Genomic DNA, 22,472 nt, shown 5'->3' with positions numbered 1-22,472 from the left:
ATGCTCAAAGAAAAAGGGAAAGTGATGCATGAAAATTGCCACTTAACCCCAGTTTTCACTTTCCACCCCAGCAGATAAATTATAAATTTAATCTTGAGATAAAATAAGTCATGAAATAAACCTTGACAAATGTATCATCTGCTATCAACAACTACCTGGAGCCTAAGAGCAAGCCAAATTTTCAGATATAAACAACCATTGAGCAGTCTGGTTTAGGCCCCTATTAACCTAATAACCTTTAAACTTCACAATTTTTTGTTTCTATGTACACAATAGACATGGGAATGCAAACATCAAATGCAATGAGTTATGATGATAAATTAGAGGACAGAGCATTATGGTGTGGCCGGGAATGCCGACGATATTGATGAACTCTATCTGAGATCAATATCGACCAGCTCTGGCTTTCCCCTTTCGGTCTGGTTGGCAACAAGTTCAATGCCTAGTTGCCCTTTGTCTCCGGCCCCAAATGCGTATAGCTTCCCTGATTCGGTTAGTGCGAAAGTGTGGGCGTTCCAGTATATGGAATTGGTGAGACTGATCTGTACAACCCGCTCATTCACTTGCTTCAGCGATGTCACTAGCTCTGGTGCCAACACATTTGCATGCCTATTTCCCTGCAAGAGACGCAACAGAAGAAATAAGATTCAGAAACTTGGTTAATTGGACGACCTTTCATCCTACAAACCGGAGCCAACAAATAACCAGTCACATAATACAACTTCGCAACAAGAAGTTTGTGAGTTATATCTACGACGAAAACAGTGTCAAATCTCTTCTAGGATGGTGAAGTCATTCTACAGATGTAAGATGATGTGCAGCAATTTGATACCATTTTGAAACAAGTAATTCGTGTTCACTGATTTATGAAGTTCATATATTGACTTTCTGCAATGTGAGTTGAGGGGCACAGCCTTACTGCAACCTGGAAACTAACTCAATTACCATATGAAATATGAAATAGAGCGGTAATAAACAAGACCTGTCCATCGGCAGCAGTACTATGTCCAAGACTAGCTGATTCTCCACAACCAAATGAGTACACATCACCAACATCCGAAACCACAAAGGTTGTGTAATCCCCTGTAGCAACGTGCACCGCTTTCACCTGGCTCAATGCTTCCACAACCTTGGGAACTGATTCACATTCTTCATTCCCGTGACCCAAGCAGCCATAACGACCCCAACCCCAGGTGCAGACACGTCCATCCTGCCCCACCACAGCGGCATGCCAAGCTCCGGCAGCAACCACCATCGGCTGAAGGTTCAAAACCTGAAATTGTTCAATAAGTCGGGGGTGCTTCTCATCGGTTCTTGAACCGTGTCCGAGCTTCCCACCCAAGCCACAGCCAACAGAGTAAACTGACCTGAAAGTTTCGAGATCGTACAAATGAGCAAATAATAATTTTCATAAAAGATTTAACGCAAAGACTACAATAAAGGAAACTGTCTCGGATTTATCAAGGAACAAACATGAATACGTCAAAAAAGAGTAATATCAAATGCTTTAGGAGAAAACAGTTTGAACAGGCTCCCAATAATTTTTTTAATTTTAGTAACATTCTCAAAAATTGTGAACAAGATTCTGGAACAACTCTTTTTGGTTCCGAAAAAGCTGATTGTTCGATATAATCAGAATGCTCAAGGCTATCAAGGCAAACTGATGAAGACAGATAATCCTTACATGCCATTAGGTTGACAAGCCAGAGCAAGAAGGTAGCAGTATCCAGCTGCAATTTGCACCACAGGTACATTCTCAAGTGCCCCCAATAAAGGATGGGGCTCAACATCAGTTGGCTCAGTTTGGTGACCAAGTTTGCCATCGCTGCCCCAAGAAAATGTATAAACCCTGCCCTCTCTTGACAACACAGCCGTGAAGAAATTTGCAATTGCAGCTTGTACCACAAATATGTCTTTCAAAGACTCAACTAACTGTGGAGTGGTAACAAGATTTGATCCTTGAACCCCGTACTCAGTTTCGCCAAAAGAGTCCTTTCCAAAGGCATAAACTTTCCCAGCGTCACTGATCAGCATTGTCCTGCCAGCCCCAGTAGTTGCGTGAATAATTCGAATGCCTTGCAGAGATCTGCAACACAACGGAGTTCCATCAACTTTTCGTGTAAATCAACTATTTCTCTTTCCTTTTTCCTGCATTTTACAGAATCAGATCAGAGGAGGAGTCAAGAGTTCGCAACCTGATTGGCCTAGGCCGGCATTCCTCTTCAGTTGTGCCATGTCCGAGCTGTCCTGAGCTGTTTGAGCCAAATGAGTAGACAGTTCCTTTCGAAGTCACAGCAATGCTGTGACCGGGCCCTGCTATTGCCTGTGATTTCTCCCTTCGGAAACATGCCTCTCCAGCCAACAAAAACCTCAGGACAAGTTTCCATGAACCCCCACATCTTTGCTTCAATTCTTGACGCTGTTCGGCTGTCATTGGCTTAAATATAGCTCTTTTTCGGCACATGTCCAGGGCAGCTAGCTCGGATATGGACAATTCAAAGTCAGGAGCAAAGTGCGCAGGATGCCTAAAAAAGGAACATGTTGCCTGCAACACACACACACCCAAATACAAACCAGCAGCATTATAAATCCAAAAACTTAAAACACCGCTGCATTACCAAAATGTAGAGAAAAAAAGGTCACTTGCCTCTAACTTTGCAAGGTCTTGAGGATCCAAATTGCAGGCAGTAAGGACATGGAGGACAATGGAGGGGTTTGCAGCTAAAGGGAACTCTCCGGGGGTGGAGGTCCCGGAGCAATGGCGTTGCCGCCTTTCAAATGTTGGTACAGGAGTGGCAACAATAGTGGTAATTGGCTGGTCAGGAATGTTATGGTATTGTATAGTTGGGGTTCCGCTCGCAGTGGCATCCATTTGGCACTGCCAAAGTTCACAGTGGCCAAGCTTTGCAAAGGAGTTCTAAATTGCTGAAATTACGAAATATTGGTACAACAATTACTAAATTACTCCTCTTAATCATCCAACATTACATTAGAATCTAAATTTTCAAACATTCTTGCTAATTTTATTCACCAGATAATCTACGCTGCGGTATCTACCTCGATAATTATGTTATTGATCAACAACTTCAAGTCTCAAAACCTACAAATAAAAAAAAACATACCTATAAAACATGACAGCAAGTGCAAGAACAAATAATGCAACAAGTTATGTCCTATCAACATGTCATAACATCAAACATCTGCAAAATTCGACAAACCAGAGAAATTCACAACCCGATCATTTGATCACAGTTCGATCAGACCAAAACCTGAAAATTTTCGGACTTTCCGAATCAAGAGGGGTTAACAAAGAAACCCCAAACCTCAAAATAGTAAAGCAAACTTGAGGAACACCAAAAGATGGAAACTTTGAGGAGAAGAATACTAGTCTTCCACAAATGGATAGTCCCACCGGCAAAAGACAACCAAAAAAAGGAAAGAGTTTTGACATCAAAATACAAAATTTAATCCATGTAAACTCGTTTTTACTGATACGGGTCAGATTAACCCGATCAAAATAACCTAGGCAAGTAAAACCAACCTCCATATTTTTATACAAATAACAGGGGTTTACAGATAATTGTCCTGTAAAATCAAAACTTTTGACAAACCCAGATCAGAAAATCATCGGAGGAATAAAAAAACCATTTACAAAAACTTGATCAAACATCAAAAGTAATCAAAGAGACAGAATCCAGCAGAAACAGAACACAATCACATGCTCAACAAGCTTTGTCAATTCTACATTATGATCGGCCCAGAGATCGAGACCCAACATCTAGGAAACGAAGAATTACATATCGGAGCAACCCACGATTCCTGAAAACCCATCATCTGCATCCGTCAACAAATTTGCAGAGAATTTGACGTTTTTTCTTAAGACAAAAACAGCAAAAAATGGATCAAATGAAAGAGCAGAGAAGTGGGGTTTTGATCAAAAGGCAGAGAGAGTGGGATGGGATATTCCTCAAAGGATTTATAGAGATAAAAGGGAATGGGAATTTTGGATTTTGTCTATGGAGAAAGAGAGTGGATGAATATATGAACAAATAGTTGAGAGTTTTTTGTGTTTTTTTTATTTTTTCAATGGGGGGATTTTGGGAGGTGACTCTCTTCCCTTCTATCTCTCTCTTATTAGCTTTTGGGTGGTGATAAAGCTTTTCTAGTTACTATATATTTGTAGTATGCCCATTCCTACACGTCAGCTTCTTCCTCTTGACTATGGAGATGGTAACTCCAACTAATTCCTATGGTTTTACGAAAACCAAGGTGAAAACTATCGCAAACAAGATAGGGAGAGATTGTTTTTAGTGTTTCGGTAATACAGCTCGGTACATCTGATATTATATTACAAGTAATTAATTACTTAAAAAAAATAATTTACAATAATTTGTATTATACATCGTATTCTGGTACATTGAAAATTTTCTCTGACTTCTCATAAAGTTTTTTATTTGATTGAAATTATTTTGAAAGTCTAATTGGTTGCTTTAGACACGAATGGTGACAATATAAAATTACTTGGTTCTTGTTTAAGACATTTTGAAATCATATTAGTAGAGGGTACCGTGTGTTTTCTCCCAAGTCCAATATAATTAGGACTGTAATTTTAATCATTTTTAATTCTAATTTAACATTACCACTTCACTAATACATATATAAACGAGATTGTGGTGTTTGTGGTTCAATCAGTTAAGAGTGTTTATATACGTACAGGACAAGCAAAAATTCATTTTCCTTCTAATTATCACAACAACACGTATATAATGTCTCACAAATACGTTTTTGAATTGAAATTAAATGTAGAGACACAAAATCCCTGTGTAACATTATGCGGCGACTTAGCATTCTACATTACTGATCTCCCTTCCATTAGTCCAAGAAAACAAAGTAGAAATTAGGCAACTTAGCATTCTACATTATCGATCTCTCTTCCATTAGTCCAAGAAAACAAAGTAGAAATTAGTCGACGGCAGAGGTATATATAATCATAGTAGTTGACAACCTTCAATCGTCATTGAGGAGTGAGAGCTGTAAGTTGTAAGTAACGGGCCATGGTTTGTGCTTTTTTGGGGGACCAGGTCGAAAAGCTAAACTATTACTAGTTGTGAAAGTTATTCTCCAACACCTGATTTGGCATTGCAAGAATTCTCGATAAAACATGAGGGTAAAGGGTTGGCAATGTCAAACCATCACAAGAGAATAAATTACAGGCCTGTATTCCATACAACAAGTTTTAAATTCAATTCTTGGCTAGTCTTACCTGTCCCCCAAAAGGTAGACTGTCGTAACGAAATCACCAATTGATACCCTTAACAAAAAAAAAAGGTTCGCAAGGTCCACATTATAAGGTGATCGAATTTGCAGACAATTAGAACGTTAAGATAGTAGTTGATAAGTTAAAGCATCTAATAACATACATTCCGTTACGTTAGTATTTTAGTTGCATGTAGTTTTTCTGTTCAAGGGGATGACTCACAGAATTAAAGTTCATATCTACCATAGCTTGACTTCTACGGTTCCTTGAAGGAATTGAAGCTTGAAGACAATAAGTTGAGAAACCTTTTTCTACCCAATTCGTAGATAAATGGTCCCAATGCATTACTTCTTAGTGCTCATCTACCTAGCGCATGACCATCACCTGTGCCTCTAACTTAAATAGTCATAAATTATAAAAATTACGAAAACACCTAACTACTATAAGTTTGCACAAAATTACTTTAAAAGTTCAATGGGAAAAAAGAAAACATTTTTTTGGCATAATAATTTATTTGCCCTTAGAAATTGCTATTTAGTCTTATTTTATCTCTTGAAACTGGTTTTGTTTCATTTTGTCCCTTAAAATTGTTATTTTTCGTCTCATTTAATCTCAGTCCAACCCTTTTCGTCCATTCTTTTGGATTGAACGAGCAGCTTGAATTGGATTTTGAAACACAACCCATTATTTGTTTTTGCCAACTGCTGCAACTACAATTCTACACCAATTCGCAAGAGAGGCAGACGAGGGTTTGAATTAGAGTTATCGAAAATGGAATTGGGATGGTTTTAGCATGCAAGTTGGAGGCAACGAATTGTCCATACTACACTTTAATTTAACGTTTATTTGACTTAATTGATGAAAATAGGGTGTGAGTCTAAATGAGACGAAAATAGTAGTTTCATATGGCAAAGTGAGATAAAACCAGTTTTAAAGGATAAAGTGAGATTAAATGGCAGTTTTAGGGGGCAAATAAATTAATAAGCTTTTTTTTTCCACCTGTTTGTACTCTAATTGACTCTTAATTGTAAAATCTTTTCAACATTATCAACTCAATTTTCTGAGTTATTAGATATGAAATGTTTTTCTTTAAAATGTAATGTTAGAGAAATGTTATTGGCACTCAAAAAAATCATTTACACTCCTCATACGTTTATTTTTACCAAGGACTACTACAGTAGAGGCTGGTATCAATTATCTTCAAAACTGTAAGTTGAAATATGAACATCCATTTAAAGAGGGAAATTTGGAGAAGTAACCATATTTTAGACCCCATATATAATTATAGCCATCATTTTAATTTTATGATAATTCTAACCAAAACTTGATGTAAAAGTACTAATATACCCTTAATGACAAAGAAGTTCCTCATTGCTCTTAACCATGAAAAAACAACAATTAGTTGAGATCTTGAAGCATAAAAGAGGTAGCCTCTTCAATACTACCCAATACACCAACTCTCGAACCCCTCCATTTCCTACACTCTTTTTTTTTATTAATAAATATATATATATATATATATATATATAGATATTCAAATGTAATCAGAGAACGTGAAGTTGAAGATAACCCAGTAAACTAAACATAAAAATTAATCAGGAACTAAATCTCCAAAGCAAAATTTGAATCTAAAAATAGAGGAGCAAAAACCCTTTTAAGCTAAAATCTGTGTGAGGTTTTTCTGCTAAACTGGTGATTGAAAATATAAAAGCCAATAATGTGATAAATCCCGAATAATATAAAAGCCAATAATGTGATAAATCCCAAATAAAAACATTCACATCATGCGCTGGAATGGAGTCTAATTGGATTCTTGCAAGTTTGGCGATTGTGGCCTGTCCCACCATAACGACTGCACTTCTTCACTATCCTTTCCTCCCCCTGAGATGGATTCTGTTTGTCTTGCGTCTTCCAGATACAACTTGTCTGATTAAAGGTAAAACAACTATATTTTGCACCTTTTCTGGTACACTCCATTCACTCTTGTTTCCAACCGGCCAAATGGGCTCCGCATACGCTAGCACATTTGCATTGGCTGTGTAGAATTTGGAGCACATAGTGTACACTGATGTATTGCAAATTCGACATGCAGCAGTTGCATGGACACATGGAAGTTGGTCGAGATCAAACCTTCTACGCGTGCATGACTTGGCATTTAGATCAACTATATGACATAAGTCTGCCTCATGTACTTGCAATGCATAATGATTAATGGAAGATACTTGCATAGTTGTTAACCATGTGAAAAAAGAAAAATTAAAAAATGCACACACAATACCTTGAAGAAACACCAATGGGAGAAATTAGGGACTTAAAAACTTATTAGAATACTTCAAATTATGTGCAAATTGCAAATCTTCTAATATGACAAGTGACAACCAACAACAAGAGACCAATTAATCATAATTATCATATTCTTTTATCAACCTGTTTATTTGTTTGAAACATTTTAACTATGTTTTTGGTTAACAAAATATGTGCACTAACCACATAGATTTGGCTATCATCCAGCTCACTCAACCATGAAATATTACATGCTTCCTGGCCACAATTGATTAAATAAAGAGTTAAGAGATGATTTTAGCTTATAGCTTTTGGCTTTTAGATTTCTATTTAAAACAATAGGTGATTATCGTGATCCTGATAAGAACAAAATGTTGGTCTTATTCGGAAAATTTGGAGAACAAGTTTAGGAAGTTTTTCTTCGGCAGAGGCCTCAATCTTTGACTACAAAGAAGCACTTTTGGAAAAAGAAAAAAAAACGGAGCTACTATTCTACCTAAATGATAAAATCTTTGTCAACACTACAAGTATGGAGGGGTATCGGTTCTTTTTTTTTTTTTTCTTAGTATGTTCTTGGTATGGACACTATGTGGATTTAGGTGTCCAGTGTGCATTAGGAATGTGAGAGTGCATAAAAATGTAAACAAATCATACATACCGACATACGCAAGCCTCTATTTTGATTATTGTGTACTTTTTCCTTTGCCCACTTTGTCAAGGTCGAATTCCATCAACTTGTTGTGTTCCAACGTTCGTTGAACCACTCTTGGAGTATACCTCTAAGGTGACCCGCTAGAGCAGTGATAGGCAACTTTCGAGCATCCTTTAGTTTTGCATTCATAGATTCGGTAATGTTGGTTGTCATCATGTTGTATCGTTTGCCACTGAAATGCGCCCAATCCCATCTATGATACCCAATTTCTTGAAGATATTTTCCTACTTTTCCATCTTTGATTGCCCAAATATCAGTCATAACACTATTAAACTCTAACACAAGGTATGTTTTTACCGCAGTGTAATATAACTTAAACATCGTTTCATCATCACCAAGTTTATTCCTCATGTTGCCAGCTACATGATACATACAAGCTCCATGATATGCCTTTGGAAACACAATTTGCACAGCTTTACCAAAATTTCCATGTCGATCAGATACAAACACTAAGTCTATTACCTCTCCAATGGCACTTCTCAATTTTGTAAGAAACCATGTCCATGAAGCGTCATTTCTGAGTCACCCACACCAAATGCCAAATGATGTATTTGATTTTGTCCTTCATGGCATACAGCGACAAATAAGGTGCCAAGATATTTACCCCTTAGAAAAGTCTCATCAACTGCTACCACATGCCTCATAGAACCACGAAACCCCTTATAGAGGCTCTCATTGCCATGAAAAGGTATAAAAAATGATTATTGTCATCCGTTTCTATATGTGTTACTGTCCTAGGATTTTTACTTTCTAACATGACACAATAGGCAGGAAGTGCGGCAAAAGATTCCTTTGGCGATCCTCGGATCATGTCAAATGCATACTCTCTTGCTCTCCAAGCTTTCTCGTAACTTATATTAACCCCAACATGTGCTCGCATATCCTCAATGATGTCTTTAGGTCTATATACACGTGATTCCCCCTCATACTTTGACTTTATAAATTGACCAACAACATAACTGCTTGCTTGCCGATGATCACGCTGAACAACATGTAATGAACAAGAATGATTAGTTTCAAATTTTCTTACTTAAAAAAATTCTGACACTTGTAACTTGGTTGCACGAAGTCATCACTTGCAATTATCATCTACACATCTAATTTCCAAATGATCCTTAGTTGATCTTTCCACTTTAAACTCATAATTCTTCCTCATTGCAATCATAGCTGATTGATTTTGCAACTCTTTCTTACTCGAGTACAATTGTCCGACCATAATATCTCCATCTATATTCAAATCTACAATATTATCATAGTCTTGTATGCTCTTACGTTTGTTACGATGAGACGACGATAAATTAACATTAGCATCGTTAGACTGCACATTATCAAAATGGGTATTGTCATGATAGTCATCAGTAAACTCAAAACTCACATCTATTGAAGTCTCACTAATTTGGGCATTGTCTTGAAAAACTTGACTTGGTTGTTCATCACCCAAAATGTCATCATTCTCTTGAATTGCCACTGTTGGTGATGGGGAACTGCATGCAATTGGGTGTTCATCTTCAGGTTCATTTAGAGGATATGTTGTAACATATAACGGAATCTTGTTTGGTTTTGCAAAAAGACTTTCACATACCCAACTGGTCACATCGTAATTGTCTACAATCTCCATCATATTTTGCATCCCTAAGTTGCTCATGCATTGATAATGTACTGAGATTCTAAATTCACTCGAACTAACACGAAGACGTTTATATATACCATGTATAAGATCTTGATGAGTAACCTTGGTTGACACTACCATTGCTTTCACTTGACCATCTGTGTATTGGCTATCAACCCTCCTCCATCCGTAATGGATCACGGTCACAAATTGAGTCAATATTCTGAAGGAAAAAATTAATTAATTAGCACATCTAACTAACCTGCTAATATATTAAAATTAGGAAAAAGTTTTAGAGCAAAATTAATTAGCACATATAACTAACCTGCTAGGGTTTTGGTGGTGAAATGGACACCTCCCTGATATATGGTGGTGATGCCAAAGCCTTAAGAATTCACGCCAAGCAAAAGCTCCCCCTTGATTCCAATCCCCACTTGCAGGTCCTCTCTTCTTCTGATTCTCTTCAATTTTTAATCTCTCCCTATTTTTCATTCTTGGTTGATTACTGTTGATTGCCATGAAGGTTTAGTTTTTGTTGTGAGAAACCCTAATATTAAGGGTATATTAGTACTTTTACATCAAGTTTTGATTAGAATTATCATAAAATTAAAATAGTGGCTATAATTCGATATAGGGTCTAAAATATGATTAATTCCCAAATTTCGCATTTAAAGAATAGAAATTAAAATCATAGTAATGAGCTTTGAAGAATGATCCAAACATTTGGGTGCTCTATTTGATTTATGAAATTAAGGGATGATTCAAAAAATCTATATTACAATAAAATGGTAATCGAATATAATTTTTAATGAATTAAAAATCTTCCCCTTTTTTTTTTTTTACTTTCTCAAAAGTTGTGTAAAGAGAGGTCTAAATGATCTTCATCGTCCGAAAGCAACGTGAGTGGGATCGGTCGATCAATGAGGCAGGTGTTAGAGGGACACAGACGCAATTGAGTTAGCTGTCAAAAATAGAAGGAAACATCAAGACATCGGTCTTCATGATGCTTGCAACTTGTATCAACGACACAAAAACCTTCTTGCATAAAAAAGAAGGCAATCAAGGTACAAATCATAGTTTTTCCTTTTGATCGCCATTAATTAGTGTGCTAATTGTAATTATTAATATTGTCTTTTTCATTACAAGGCCATCATTCTAATTCAAGTACTTTGACAGTCTGTTTGATAACTTTTTCTTTTGTAGTGTTTGGTCCGGAGAGATGAAAAGATGGAGAAGAGTCAATGAAAGATGGTAGAGATGATGTAGAAGAAATGTACAAAGAAATGAACACAAAGTAAAAACTAAAGAAAAAAACCGAATTTAAGTTGTTTTCACTTTTCCCTGTACCAAGTAGGCTTTCTCCTTCAAATCCCATATAACTACTTATCTATGCATCCTTTTCAACATGAGATATGTGTATGTCATTGGAAATCAGTGTGTTTTATTCCACAACCCTTTTTAGCTAGCTTAGTTAACATTTGAAACTGTTGTTGACACCCTAAACAAGTCATTCTACGCACTACTTTATTACAAATAACGCATATTAACTACCTACAACTGTATGTTATAAACTTATCATGTAGCGATGTCCATATATTTAGTAATATATTTCTATAAATAAACTTTAATAAGTCCCAAATAAGAGAAATGCTAATGAGATTCTCAAAATTGGACTCGTTATAGACTCTATGTCACCTTGTGTTTTTTACACCGTGTTTTGTAATGTCAACACAGTAATTAAGTTAAACTTAAAAGATGACGGAAAGTTCTTAAAAAATTCTATTTTTGAAAGAATTCTCTTAACATTCCTTCTCGGATAATATTCCCCAGAGCATATGTTCCAATCGGTTGGAAATCAAGGTCTGCCAAAACCTAAGTAATTGGTCTGATAATCTGAATACAATTTGGTTGATCGATGAGAGTCTTGAATGAAACTGATGCCTGCTTCTGAATCATATTTGGGAACTTCAAAAACAATGGTGATGTCAGCTCCATTATCATCATCCATTTTTAGCAGATTGCGATGTCGGCACGAATAGAAAAAGCATGCAGCCATCTGTCGTTTTTGTAAATGTAAAGTAAACTCACCATTGTTTAATTTAATAATTTCATATTTAATTTCATCTCGCCCATGTGCTGTATAGCTAGGCTTCCCATGCAGGTAAAAAGTGCTTTTCAGTTGAATGAAAGAATTTTTAATGAAAATATTTTTGGAATCTTTAGTAAAAATACAAATAAATTTTAAAAAAAAATACTTAAAGTGCTTCATGTAAAAAATTCATAATTTGTGTTTCTATAGAAAGCATTTTAAGTGTTTTTAAAACTAAAAATTATTTTCTCTAAAAGTATTTTCAATCATTTTTAAATGCAATTTCAAACAAGCTCGTAATATTTTTCTTACTATCATTCCATGATTACGTTAGTCGTTAAAGACGCAAAAAATTGAAAGTATCACTTGAGTGTGGTTAAAGTTGATCCGTCCGGCTAAATTTAAAAGGTTTCGTGTTGTTCTCTGGACGTTTTGTCATGCTAAATACCAAATTACACAGTTCAATATAAAAACCTTGATTGATCATTGCTTACAATTTAGAGAAATGATAAGAGAATACTTTGAAAGTGGGACTCTTTTTGGAATCTTTGTTAGCTTACAATAATGTCAATTATCATATTAATATTATAAATATTGTGCAAAAAACATAAGGTGGCAGAGAGTTTATAGAGAATATTACTTTTGAAAAAATCTCCTTGGCATTTCTCCATAGTTTATATTGAAATTTTTTTACTTTTAATTGCATCAAGATCTTTGTAATAAAACTGAACACCTGATTATTGATATAAACTATTATGTTGAGACATATCAGTTTGAATAGTAGTAGGTTGTTAGCTTTGCTCTTAAATCTTTAACAAATATACATGAACAGACAAAGTCAAGCTTCATTTCCACACAAACATAAGAGCAAGCTAGCTGTATAGGATGATAATCAATGATTGCATAATTTGGCTTAATATGATCATTAAGCTGTTTTAATTTGACAAAATTAGCTTCCAAAACTTTTGCGACATGTATACGGCAGACCAAATGAAAGTGCGTGCCAAGCACTTAATCTGCACTCTGCACTGACAGCCTGACAGCTACCTGCAGATCCTTCGACTGCATGAGCATGCCACGGCTGATAAGAAAAGTTCCACAGTATTTTGCCTGCATGAATCATGCATGCATGCCGAACCTTGTTTCATGATTTCGACAAGGGATTCATTTGTGTTCGAAAAGGGATTCATTTGTGTTCTCGACTCACTCATCACCAATTGAGCAGCATTAGTTTGCAACTAATTAGAATGCTATCGTTAAACTATCAATTAATTGTAGCATGATCTAACACTAACACACTCCCAGCAAGTTCAGGTGAAAAATAATTATCTTTCCTCATTTGTTTTGGGTCAATAAATTAACTCCTTTCAAATGCCCTCAATTATTGTTATTTTGATAAACTAGCATGTGAATTGCACGTAAATTATACTTCAAAATAATATTTATATATTGTTTGTAATCATAGAGTATCTTATATGTTATTTTCTTGGAAGGAGTATGGTGTTTTAGCAATTTAATTTAATTGAGATCAGGTCCAGAGGCAGATGAACATTGGGACCTAAATGGTCCCAAGACACTCAAGAGTCCATAAAATATACATATAAATGTCTTTTGATGATTCTCGGAATATTTGGTACGTGTTCCTTTTGGGCCTACCAACTATTTGACACATACGAAGTTAATTAAGTAAATAAGTTATTATAAAAAAACAACTGAAGGGTAATTCTATAATAATAAAAGAAAATCCATGGCATAGTAAGGCATTAAGAAGTTTAGGTTAGATCTTTTTTAGTATAAGAAGAGAATTAGCTTTAATTTAACAAGTTAAATATTACGGTTTTCTAATCGAAGAAACGTTATTGGAGGTTACCTTCTACACGAAAGCTAAAGCAATAAACACATATATACGTAACTATTGGCTACAGTCTGGGCCTAATACATATGTCTCGAAATACTAAACAAGACGACGAAACCCATTGACGAAGAAAATATATCATATCACAAGTTGTATACTACCATGTTACTTTATTGGGTGACTAAACCAGCTGCACCCAAGAATCTCTCCAATTGAAGGAAACAGGGAGACCATAAAAAACCAAGCACGAAACCAGCTGAGAAAATTGGTGTGCAAGACAAATAAACGGGTCGAGATACACAACGAAAGTAACCAACTGAAATTTTTATATCATTTATTGGTAAGTAGTGTGTTGACACAATGAGCAAGAAAGAATATCTGAGACATCATCTGCATAAATTTCCTATCCATTTTCCCCTTCTCACCTAACCAAAAATAAAGAAAATTGTTTCATGGATCATACATGCCATGCCACTGAGAAGCACAAGGGATTGCAGAGAGCAGCCTTTTATACACACATTCAAAAACTTGTTACAGCTAAAAAACTCAACATCTTCTTGTTGACACTTCTCGTCATCTCGAATATATGTAATATACACCCGTTGATTGCTCCTGAATGTTCGGGCTGCTTCCCATTTTCTATTTGGACATATATAACTAGCATTATCAATCTGATCTCACCAATACCATCGCAACAATGCTTACGCTCTGGCTGGTTGGTCACTCCCCTCTCACTTGATGTGTGCTTTCTCCAGAACCTTTTTTATCCGCAATGGTCGTGGAAGTTTGTACTTCAACTGCTTCCTGAAAACCAAGAAAAAATTGGCAGTCGGTAAGTCCAAAATAATTTAAGCATGCATAGATTTAGTTTATTCGAGCCCATTTTCTTTTTCTTAAGTCAAATGATTGTATTATGGACGATAAATTCCAATTAGAAGCCTAAACTAATCCTTTTTGTCTAAATCTTCTTTATCATACCCTAGTAACCCTACACATAAACAAACAGAACGCTCAGCGCATATATCAAAGCATAACCAAGATACCTTTACGTCACCTAGACTTCCATTCAACTTCTGCTCATCCCTCTTATCAACCTCTTGTTCAGTAGAAACTTCACTGTTTTCTATCTGAAACGTGGAAACTGTGTTGTGGTCTTCTTTTGTGTCCCGTACAGACCGATCACCATTCAACGAAACTCTAGCATCAAAGGAATTATAAGTTGTGGTCTGAGATTGATGTTCTTCACTCTTTTCACCAACTAATCCAACGTTAACTCCATTTTCATTCTCAAGTAATCTGGCTTCTCCCTCATGTGTCTCATTAGTTATTTGAGTCACTTTTGCTGCAGCCTCTTCAGCTTTCCTCTTTTCTTCTTCTTCTCTTTGTTGTTTCCTTCGTGCTTCTTGCTCCTTTATCATTTTAAATCTGGAATATCACAAAATATTAGGAACATAAACACTATAAGTGCAGCAAAACATAAAGAATGACAGGATAGACTACTAACCTTTCACCAGGTCGTAGACCTTCTGGCGTCAACTTTTCTTCTTCTCTGGTATCCCTTGGTTTTGGCTTTAATTCAGAGACAGACTTCAGAATTTGGGGTTCATCTTCCTTGATAACGCTATCACTTAATTGGCTAATTGGATTTTTTGCACCCCCAAATTTTTGAAGCCATACTGATTGTGCTGTGGTCAGTATGTTATTTGTGAACCTGCACAAACATATATGAAAGATTTTAAATAACATAGGAAAGACTATCACCAAAAGGGAAAGTTTCCAATGTCATTACCATGAAGATTAATGATTCACTAGAGTTCGGAAAATACAATTAAAAACTGTTATGGTGCTTATAGAACAAAAGGGTTTTACAGAAGCTCACCAATAGAGACTTAGACCAGAAGGCACTGAAAGAGAAAAATAACCAATCATCAAAGGAAGAAACTTGGTAATTGCTTGAGAACTCTTCAAATTTGGATCGTTGCTCTGAAGAAAGGATAATACATGAAAAGAATGAGTAATAGTAAATCTGGCTTAAATAAGAAATCCCTGTATCAAGAAGGTCAGACCTAGAAGCACTAGTGATGTTTATCTAACCAGGCTTTGGACCGGGGAAATGAGTCAAATGACTGACCTGTGGCTGTGTTGACTGCATAATTTGAACAGATATGTACTGTGAGATGACCAGCAAAACAGGCAACACAAGATATGCCAAGGTGTCCGACCATCCAAGGGGTGGATGACCATCCTGAAAAATTAAAAGCAACCAAAAGTGAATATGAATTCCACAAGGCGGGTAGTACTTAGATATCAAGTAAAGCAAGCATCAGAACCATCAAATTTCATGTCAAAACAAAAATCCAAAAAAGAAAAACTAAAGAGATTTAAAAGTAGAAAACGGGGAAGAATAAAAAAGAGCAATTTGAGATTTGCGAAAATTATAACAAGCAAAAGTTCATTATTATAAGACTTTTGAGTTTGAACATTGTAACTTTGTAAGGCTTGTGTAGAATACAAGTTACACAAATTTGCAGTGAGTATCCAATAAATAGAGATGAGGGAGTGTTTTAGCTTGAAGGTGAAGACACTCACTACAAATGGAAAAAGCCAAGAGATTCCACTTCCATTTTGTCGAGCAGCTACGGTTGTAGGACCAGCCAAGGACGGAATCCAGAAGAAGCCTTCGGTAAGGAGCCCCTTAATATAGCAATGTCACACATTTAATTAGAGCTGAGGGAGATTATAAAGCCAAGTTACATAAACAATAGGAGGTTACTAAAAACCAATCGAGACGAATATGAAAAATGGTACCTCATCTGCCACATTTGAAAGAGCTCTATATAACCCTATCCACACTGGGATTGTTGCAAGTGTCGGCAAACATCCTGGCACAAAACACAACGAAAAAGCAAGAACAATAAGATACAGAAACAAATTGGAAGTTAGAAAACAGAGTTTTGAAATTAAATTATACCTGCCAAAGGGTTTATGCCGGCTAACTTATATAATCGAGCAGTTTCGAGCTGAATTCTCTCCTACAAGTAAAAGACTAAAACTTGAGCTCATAAATATCAAATAATTCAATAATTAATGAAATGGTAAAGATTAAATTAAGTGAAAGAAAGATGGGTATGCATTGCAATTGCACCTGGTCCCCAGCATAGCGTTCTTGCACAGCTTTCACTTGAGGTTGCAAGGACCGCATAGCCATGGCGGACTCCACCTGCTTCTTGCTCAACGGGAAGGTAGCAGCTTTAACAAGAACGGTCAACAGTATGATGGCGAAGCCATAGGAGTACGGAACGTGCACAGCAGAAAGCCCATCTTTCAAAAACTTGAGAACGCTCTCAAGGTAACTGGTAATCCCAGAAAGCCAATCGCTGCTCTGTTTCGAAGTAGTCAAATTCTCCGACGACGACGACACCGCCGCATCGGCCACCGTGTAAAGCAAGCTCTCGGCTTTACCGAACAGCTCCATCAGCACAGGTCCGGCGTCTTCCGGTTCGGGAATCAGACCGGGGCCGGGTCCAAGCCGGGCTACGGCGAGCGAGCCGCGGAGGAGGGGCTTGGAGTGGGGGATGCCGTAGTGGAAGTGGGTTCGCGGGAGGAGGGCGTTCGGGGGCTTGGGAGTTGGGGCGAGGACTGGGCTGGGTCGAAACGACAATAAAGTAGCCATCTTTGGAGCGGGATTGGGAATTTGGGATTGGAATTTTGGAAATTTGGAAACCCTAAAAGATTGAGCTGCTGCAGAGAGGAGGTGAGTGTGGGTTTAGCAGTTCTTGCTGGACGCAATTCATGCGAATGGGGGATGAACCGGAAAGTCCGGTTCGGCTTTCCATTTTCCAATTTTACGGGACTCTTGTAGGTGTTGGGAGTTGACCGAAATGGCAAAACATCTATGCAACGACTTGTCGTTTTGTTTTCACTCATTTGTTGTGAGCTTGTGAGTTTTGGGCTTTGTTAAATGTGTTGATGGCAAAAGCCCAAGCTAGAAGTTCAAAGGATTGGCAAAGGCCCATGATATTGTTACTCTAGTGATTCTCAAGCTACAACTTATGACGTGTTTACTTGCATGCAATCGATATTGTAATTATTATTGTTTTAAGACTTTTCTAGCGTTTCAAACATTTGGCATTAGAATTATTTTGATTCTTGAGTATATGTGCGTTAAACTAACATACACGAACTCAACAAGTATTGGAATTATTTGGCCTCCTCTTCCTATGCCCTATTCCTCATCAGGTATATTGATAGTTGATATTATACTTACTTCTTTTATGCTCTAATTTTGATCACGTATTAGATTGATTAAGGGTAGTTGATTCCATACTCTCCTAACTCATGATTTTTCTTATTTCGAGTAAGTAAACATGTCGTTGTATATTGATCATAGGCATATAGAACCATGTACGTATCTAGACCATTCTAGAGGCTCATTAGTGACAAAGAACTGAACACGATTATTGTGGTCTAGCCATCAATAAAACCATGTTTTCAAAAAGAGATAAGAAGTTGTAGTTGGGGTATTGAATATGAGGTTCTTGTTGCACCAATGACACTCTCTAGATAAGAAAAGAATCCACACACCCCATTTCTATTGGTTCCCATTTCCCTAACTTTGCCCCACATCTATATTTCCCACACTCCCCACTCCAAACCAACCATTGAATCCCATCTGATCTCACTTCCCTCTGCACTGCACACACCTGAAACTTCAAACCAAACCAAACCAAACAATCCCAAGCTCTCCACAGAAAAAACCCTAAACAAATGGCAGCAACCATGGCAACAATGGCAATAATCAACGCAAAGTGCTTGAGCTCCACCACCACCCCCAAAGTCACCACCAAGCTAACCGCAGCAAAACCCACCTCCCTCCTCTCATTTCAAAACCTTCCAAAGGGCCTAAGCCTCTCAAAACCAATTGAACTCCCCAACATGTCCCCTTCCCTAGCCGGCACAGCCATGGCAGGAGCCATCTTCTCGACCCTCAGCGCCTCCGACCCCGCTCTCGCAGCCCAGCAGATCGCCCAAATCGCCGAAGGCGACAACCGCGGCCTCGCCCTCCTGCTGCCTATCATTCCCGCCATAGCTTGGGTTCTGTTTAACATTCTTCAACCGGCACTCAACCAATTCAACCGCATGACAAACAAGAGCGTGATCGTCGGGCTCGGGCTCGGTGGGTTGGCTGCTTCTGGGTTCGTCTTGACCCCCGAGGCGTCCGCTGGAGAATTCGCCATGATTGCGGCTGATGCCTCCGCTGGCGACAATAGGGGGCAGTTGTTGCTGTTTGTGGTGGCTCCGGCGATTCTGTGGGTGCTTTACAACATTCTACAACCGGCTTTGAACCAAATTAACAGGATGAGGTCTTAGGGTGTGAGGTGATGAGGGGCTTTTGTGATGGGTGCGATGGCACAATTGTTGATGAACTTGCTTGTAATTGCACCTTGTGTTAATGGCATATTAATATTCTCTCTTTTTTGCATTAGCATCTTTTTTTCTTGAATTCTCTGTGTTCGGGGGATGTTATTATTGTAGAATCTTAGCTTGTAAGGAACTCAGAGAAGTAGAAAAATATCTTCTTATTTCATTTTCTTACAATAATGCATTTACAACAATATATATATAGATACCAATACAAGAGTAAAAATAACCCTAACATTTACAACTAATTACACACTGCCCTTGTCTAACTGACTCCAGCTATACAACTACTACTGTTAGACTCTTTACACCCCCTCAAGCTGAGACTTGGTGCATGAAATGTGCCAAGAGGAAGCTTGGATCGAAGAAAACAGAATCTGTGCTTGGATAGAGACTTGGTGTGTAAGTCAGCAAGTTGATCATGGCTGCAAACATAGAGAACCTTAACCAATCAAGCCAAGACAAGTTCCCGAATATAATGATAATCTACCTCAACATGCTTTGTCCGAGCATGGAAAACAGGATTAGAAGCAAGAGAGATCGCAGAGATATTATCACACCAAATGACAGGAACTTTAGACAGAGAAAGATGAATATCATAAAACACCTTGCAGATCCAAGTAAGTTCAGCTGCAGTATGAGCTAAAGAACGGTATTCAGCCTCTGTTGAGGATCGGGCAACAGTGGGTTGCTTTTTAGCAGTCCAACTAATCAAATTCGCACCCAGAAAAACACAAAATCCACTGGTAGATCTCCGATCATAAGTACAACCAGCCCAATCAACATCAGAATAGGCAGTGAGATCTAAAGAACCCTTTTTAAACCAGATACCCTGTGTAAGAGTACCTTTGAGAAATCGAAGAATACGTTTGGCAGCCTGCATATGTTGTTCCCTGGGAGCATGCATGAATTGAGAGACTTGATTGACAGGAAAGGAGAGATCAAGTCTGGTCCAGGTAAGATACTGTAAACCACCCACGATAGACCTATATTCTGAGGGATTAGAGAGTAAAGGACCACTGTGATCAAGCTTTGAAGTACCAAGAGGGGTAACACAGGGTTTGGCACCTGCCATATTAGTCTTGTGAAGAAGATCAAGGAGATATTTACCCTGATGCATGAAAAGACCTTCAGAGGTACGATGAACCTCTAAACCCAAGAAATAATGAAGGGGGCCAAGATCCTTAACAGGAAATACTTGACTGAGCTTGTGAATAAACTGCTGACAAAGAGTGGTATTGGGACCAGTCACAAGAATGTCATCAACATAGACCAACACAAAAACTGGAACTGATGATTGCAGAACAAACAGGGAAGCATCAGAAGAGGACTGTGTAAAACCAAATGTGTGCAGGGCTTGGAACAGTTTCTCGAACCAAGCTCGGGGAACTTGTTTTAATCCGTACAGAGATTTGTGGAGTTTACACACATGATTAGGAAGATGAGAATCAATAAAACCAGGTGGTTGACTCATAAAGACATCTTCCTTTAGGTCCCCATGTAAAAATGCATTGCTAATGTCCAATTGATTTAAAAACCAATCAAATTGGACAGCCAGAGTTAATAGAATCCGAATGGTAACTGGCTTGGCTACTGGACTAAAGGTGTCTTGATAATCAACACCCTCTTGCTGATGAAAACCTTTAGCTACGAGACGAGCTTTATACCTATCAACTGTGCCATCAGGTTTTCTCTTAATCCTGAACACCCATTTACAACCCACAATATTCTGAGAAGAAGAGGAAGGAACCAAGTGCCAAGTACCAGTGAGTTGAAGAGCATTAAACTCTTCTTGCATAGCCTGTCTCCAGTGTGCATATTTGGAAGCTTGGAGGTAGGTAGAAGGAATAAAGTCGACATCCAGAGGTAATGGATGTTTGGTTGCCGAATAAGCTTTGGGTTTGAAAATACCAGCCTTAGATCGAGTGAGCATAGGATGAGCGTTGATAGCATCTGAAGATGGTGCAGGAATAGAAGCAGGGTTGGACAAGGGAACATGAGAAGAAACAGGTGCAATGGAGGAAGGCACAGATGATGGAAGAGAGGAACTGGAAGAGGAAGAGAGGTCAGGAGATGGCTGAGGAATGGAGAAGTGCAAATCAAAAATGGAAGAGGAAGAGGGGGTTGGGTGTGGAGCAGACACAGAAGACAGGTGATGAAAAGGAAAATGAGTTTCATTGAATTGCACATGGCGAGAGATATAGATGCGATGAGTATCAAGAGCAAGACACCTATATCCCTTGTGCTGCAGACTATATCCCAGAAAGACACATGCTTTACTTTTGCCTTCTAACTTGGAGGAAACGTATGGCTTCAACCACGGATAACAGGAGCAACCAAAAACCTTTAGCTTGGAGTAGTCTGGAGAAAACTTGAATAAAATTTCCCATGGAGAACTATGCAAACTAGAAATAGGCAGGCGATTGATAAGGTAGATGGCAGTAGAGAAGGCTTCAACCCAATACAAATGAGGACCTTTAGATGCTACTAATAAAGTCCGAGCTGTCTCAACTAAATGACGGTGCTTTCGTTCGACACAACCATTTTGCTCAGGCGTGTGGGGACAACTGAGCTGATGAGATATACCATGAGCTTGAAGAAAAGATGTAAATCGAGTGCTAGTAAATTCACCCCCTGAGTCAGACCTCAAACACTTGATTTTATTGCCAACAGAAGTTTCAACATAGTTTTTAAACACAACAAAAGTGGAATATACATCAGATTTGGCCTTTAAGGGAAAGAACCAAGTTTGCTATGATCATCCACAATTAGAAGATAGTATTTGTAACCAGAAACAGAAACAACCGGAGCAGGGCCCCAAACATCACAATGTAGCAAGCTTAAGCTAGTAGTGGAAAATGAAGTAGATGAGGAAAACGGAAGCTTGTGATTCTTAGCAACTGCACAATCAGAGCAGAAGAAGTTAACAGATTGCTTCCCTTGCAAAGCAATGTTATTGGTAGACAGAACTCGCCTGAAGATGGAGGAAGATGGGTGCCCCAGACGACTGTGCCAAATATTCACAGAAGCTTTAGTACAGACTAATGCACGAGATGGCAAGGAAGATGAAGAGAAAGAAGCAGGAATACCTTGAAGATGATAGAAACCATTTTTAACTGGTCCCCGCAAAAGCATCTTCCCCGTAGAACGATCCTTAACAACAGAGCCATTGGAATTTAAAGTCAAAGAGCATGAATTATCTTTGAGAAATTGATATGCAGAGAGTAAATTGTGCTTCATTTGCGG

At 37.9% G+C, this 22,472-nt stretch overlaps 3 protein-coding genes and 1 pseudogene across 8 annotated transcripts; 1 reads left to right on the top strand and 3 right to left on the bottom strand.

The window, feature by feature from the left end:
• Positions 1-75: 75 nt before the first annotated feature.
• Positions 76-4,235, bottom strand: LOC137737168 (ultraviolet-B receptor UVR8). 6 transcript variants are annotated; one of them, XM_068476563.2, is made up of 7 exons: positions 3,798-4,151; positions 3,058-3,100; positions 2,648-2,925; positions 2,196-2,545; positions 1,685-2,086; positions 983-1,367; positions 76-617 (listed from the first exon to the last, which is right to left on the bottom strand). In XM_068476563.2, the coding sequence occupies exons 3-7, from the start codon at positions 2,870-2,872 to the stop codon at positions 375-377; spliced, it is 1,605 nt and encodes a 534-aa protein (XP_068332664.2). In that variant the 5' UTR covers positions 2,873-2,925; positions 3,058-3,100; positions 3,798-4,151; the 3' UTR covers positions 76-374. The 6 variants fall into 6 exon arrangements, with proteins under 6 accessions (XP_068332664.2, XP_068332665.2, XP_068332663.2 ...); XM_068476564.2 differs by having other exon boundaries at positions 3,032-3,100; positions 3,798-4,150; XM_068476562.2 differs by having other exon boundaries at positions 3,032-4,150.
• Positions 4,236-7,039: 2,804 nt separating this feature from the next.
• Positions 7,040-9,417, bottom strand: LOC148691996 (uncharacterized; annotated as a pseudogene).
• A 4,697-nt stretch (positions 9,418-14,114) lies between these two features.
• LOC137736831 (ALBINO3-like protein 1, chloroplastic) lies at positions 14,115-17,702 on the bottom strand. The gene is made up of 9 exons (XM_068476114.2): positions 16,951-17,702; positions 16,777-16,837; positions 16,614-16,687; positions 16,395-16,499; positions 15,937-16,050; positions 15,685-15,788; positions 15,310-15,516; positions 14,849-15,230; positions 14,115-14,609 (listed from the first exon to the last, which is right to left on the bottom strand). Exons 1-9 carry the CDS (start codon positions 17,476-17,478, stop codon positions 14,526-14,528), a joined length of 1,659 nt encoding a protein of 552 aa, XP_068332215.1. The 5' UTR covers positions 17,479-17,702; the 3' UTR covers positions 14,115-14,525.
• A 186-nt stretch (positions 17,703-17,888) lies between these two features.
• Positions 17,889-19,287, top strand: LOC137736832 (photosystem II reaction center proteins PsbY, chloroplastic). Its single transcript, XM_068476115.2, has one exon. The coding sequence runs from the start codon at positions 18,573-18,575 to the stop codon at positions 19,173-19,175; it is 603 nt and encodes a 200-aa protein (XP_068332216.1). The 5' UTR covers positions 17,889-18,572; the 3' UTR covers positions 19,176-19,287.
• Positions 19,288-22,472: the final 3,185 nt, after the last annotated feature.

The sequence above is a fragment of the Pyrus communis genome, chromosome 13 (assembly GCF_041283825.1).
Source record: "Pyrus communis isolate YQ-2024b chromosome 13, ASM4128382v1, whole genome shotgun sequence".
NCBI classification, from domain to species: Eukaryota; Viridiplantae; Streptophyta; class Magnoliopsida; order Rosales; family Rosaceae; genus Pyrus; species Pyrus communis.
This window is presented reverse-complemented; position numbering and strand designations above follow the sequence as displayed.

What these genes read in the sequence shown, in the direction of transcription:
- LOC137737168 (XM_088682426.1), bottom strand. Translation starts at nt 2,872, where the DNA reads ATGGATGCCACTGCGAGCGGAACCCCAACTATACAATACCATAACATT. An exon ending in AAGACCTTGCAAAGTTAGAG is followed by an intron (nt 2,546 to 2,647) that starts GCAAGTGACCTT and finishes TGTGTGTTGCAG; the next exon opens with GCAACATGTTCCTTTTTTAG. An exon ending in GTACTGCTGCCGATGGACAG is followed by an intron (nt 618 to 982) that starts GTCTTGTTTATT and finishes CGTCTCTTGCAG; the next exon opens with GGAAATAGGCATGCAAATGT.
- LOC137736831 (XM_068476114.2), bottom strand. Translation starts at nt 17,478, where the DNA reads ATGGCTACTTTATTGTCGTTTCGACCCAGCCCAGTCCTCGCCCCAACT. An exon ending in TGCAGTCAACACAGCCACAG is followed by an intron (nt 15,789 to 15,936) that starts GTCAGTCATTTG and finishes TCCTTTCTTCAG; the next exon opens with AGCAACGATCCAAATTTGAA. An exon ending in GAAGTCTAGGTGACGTAAAG is followed by an intron (nt 14,610 to 14,848) that starts GTATCTTGGTTA and finishes CTTGGTTTTCAG; the next exon opens with GAAGCAGTTGAAGTACAAAC.
- LOC137736832 (XM_068476115.2), top strand. Translation starts at nt 18,573, where the DNA reads ATGGCAGCAACCATGGCAACAATGGCAATAATCAACGCAAAGTGCTTG.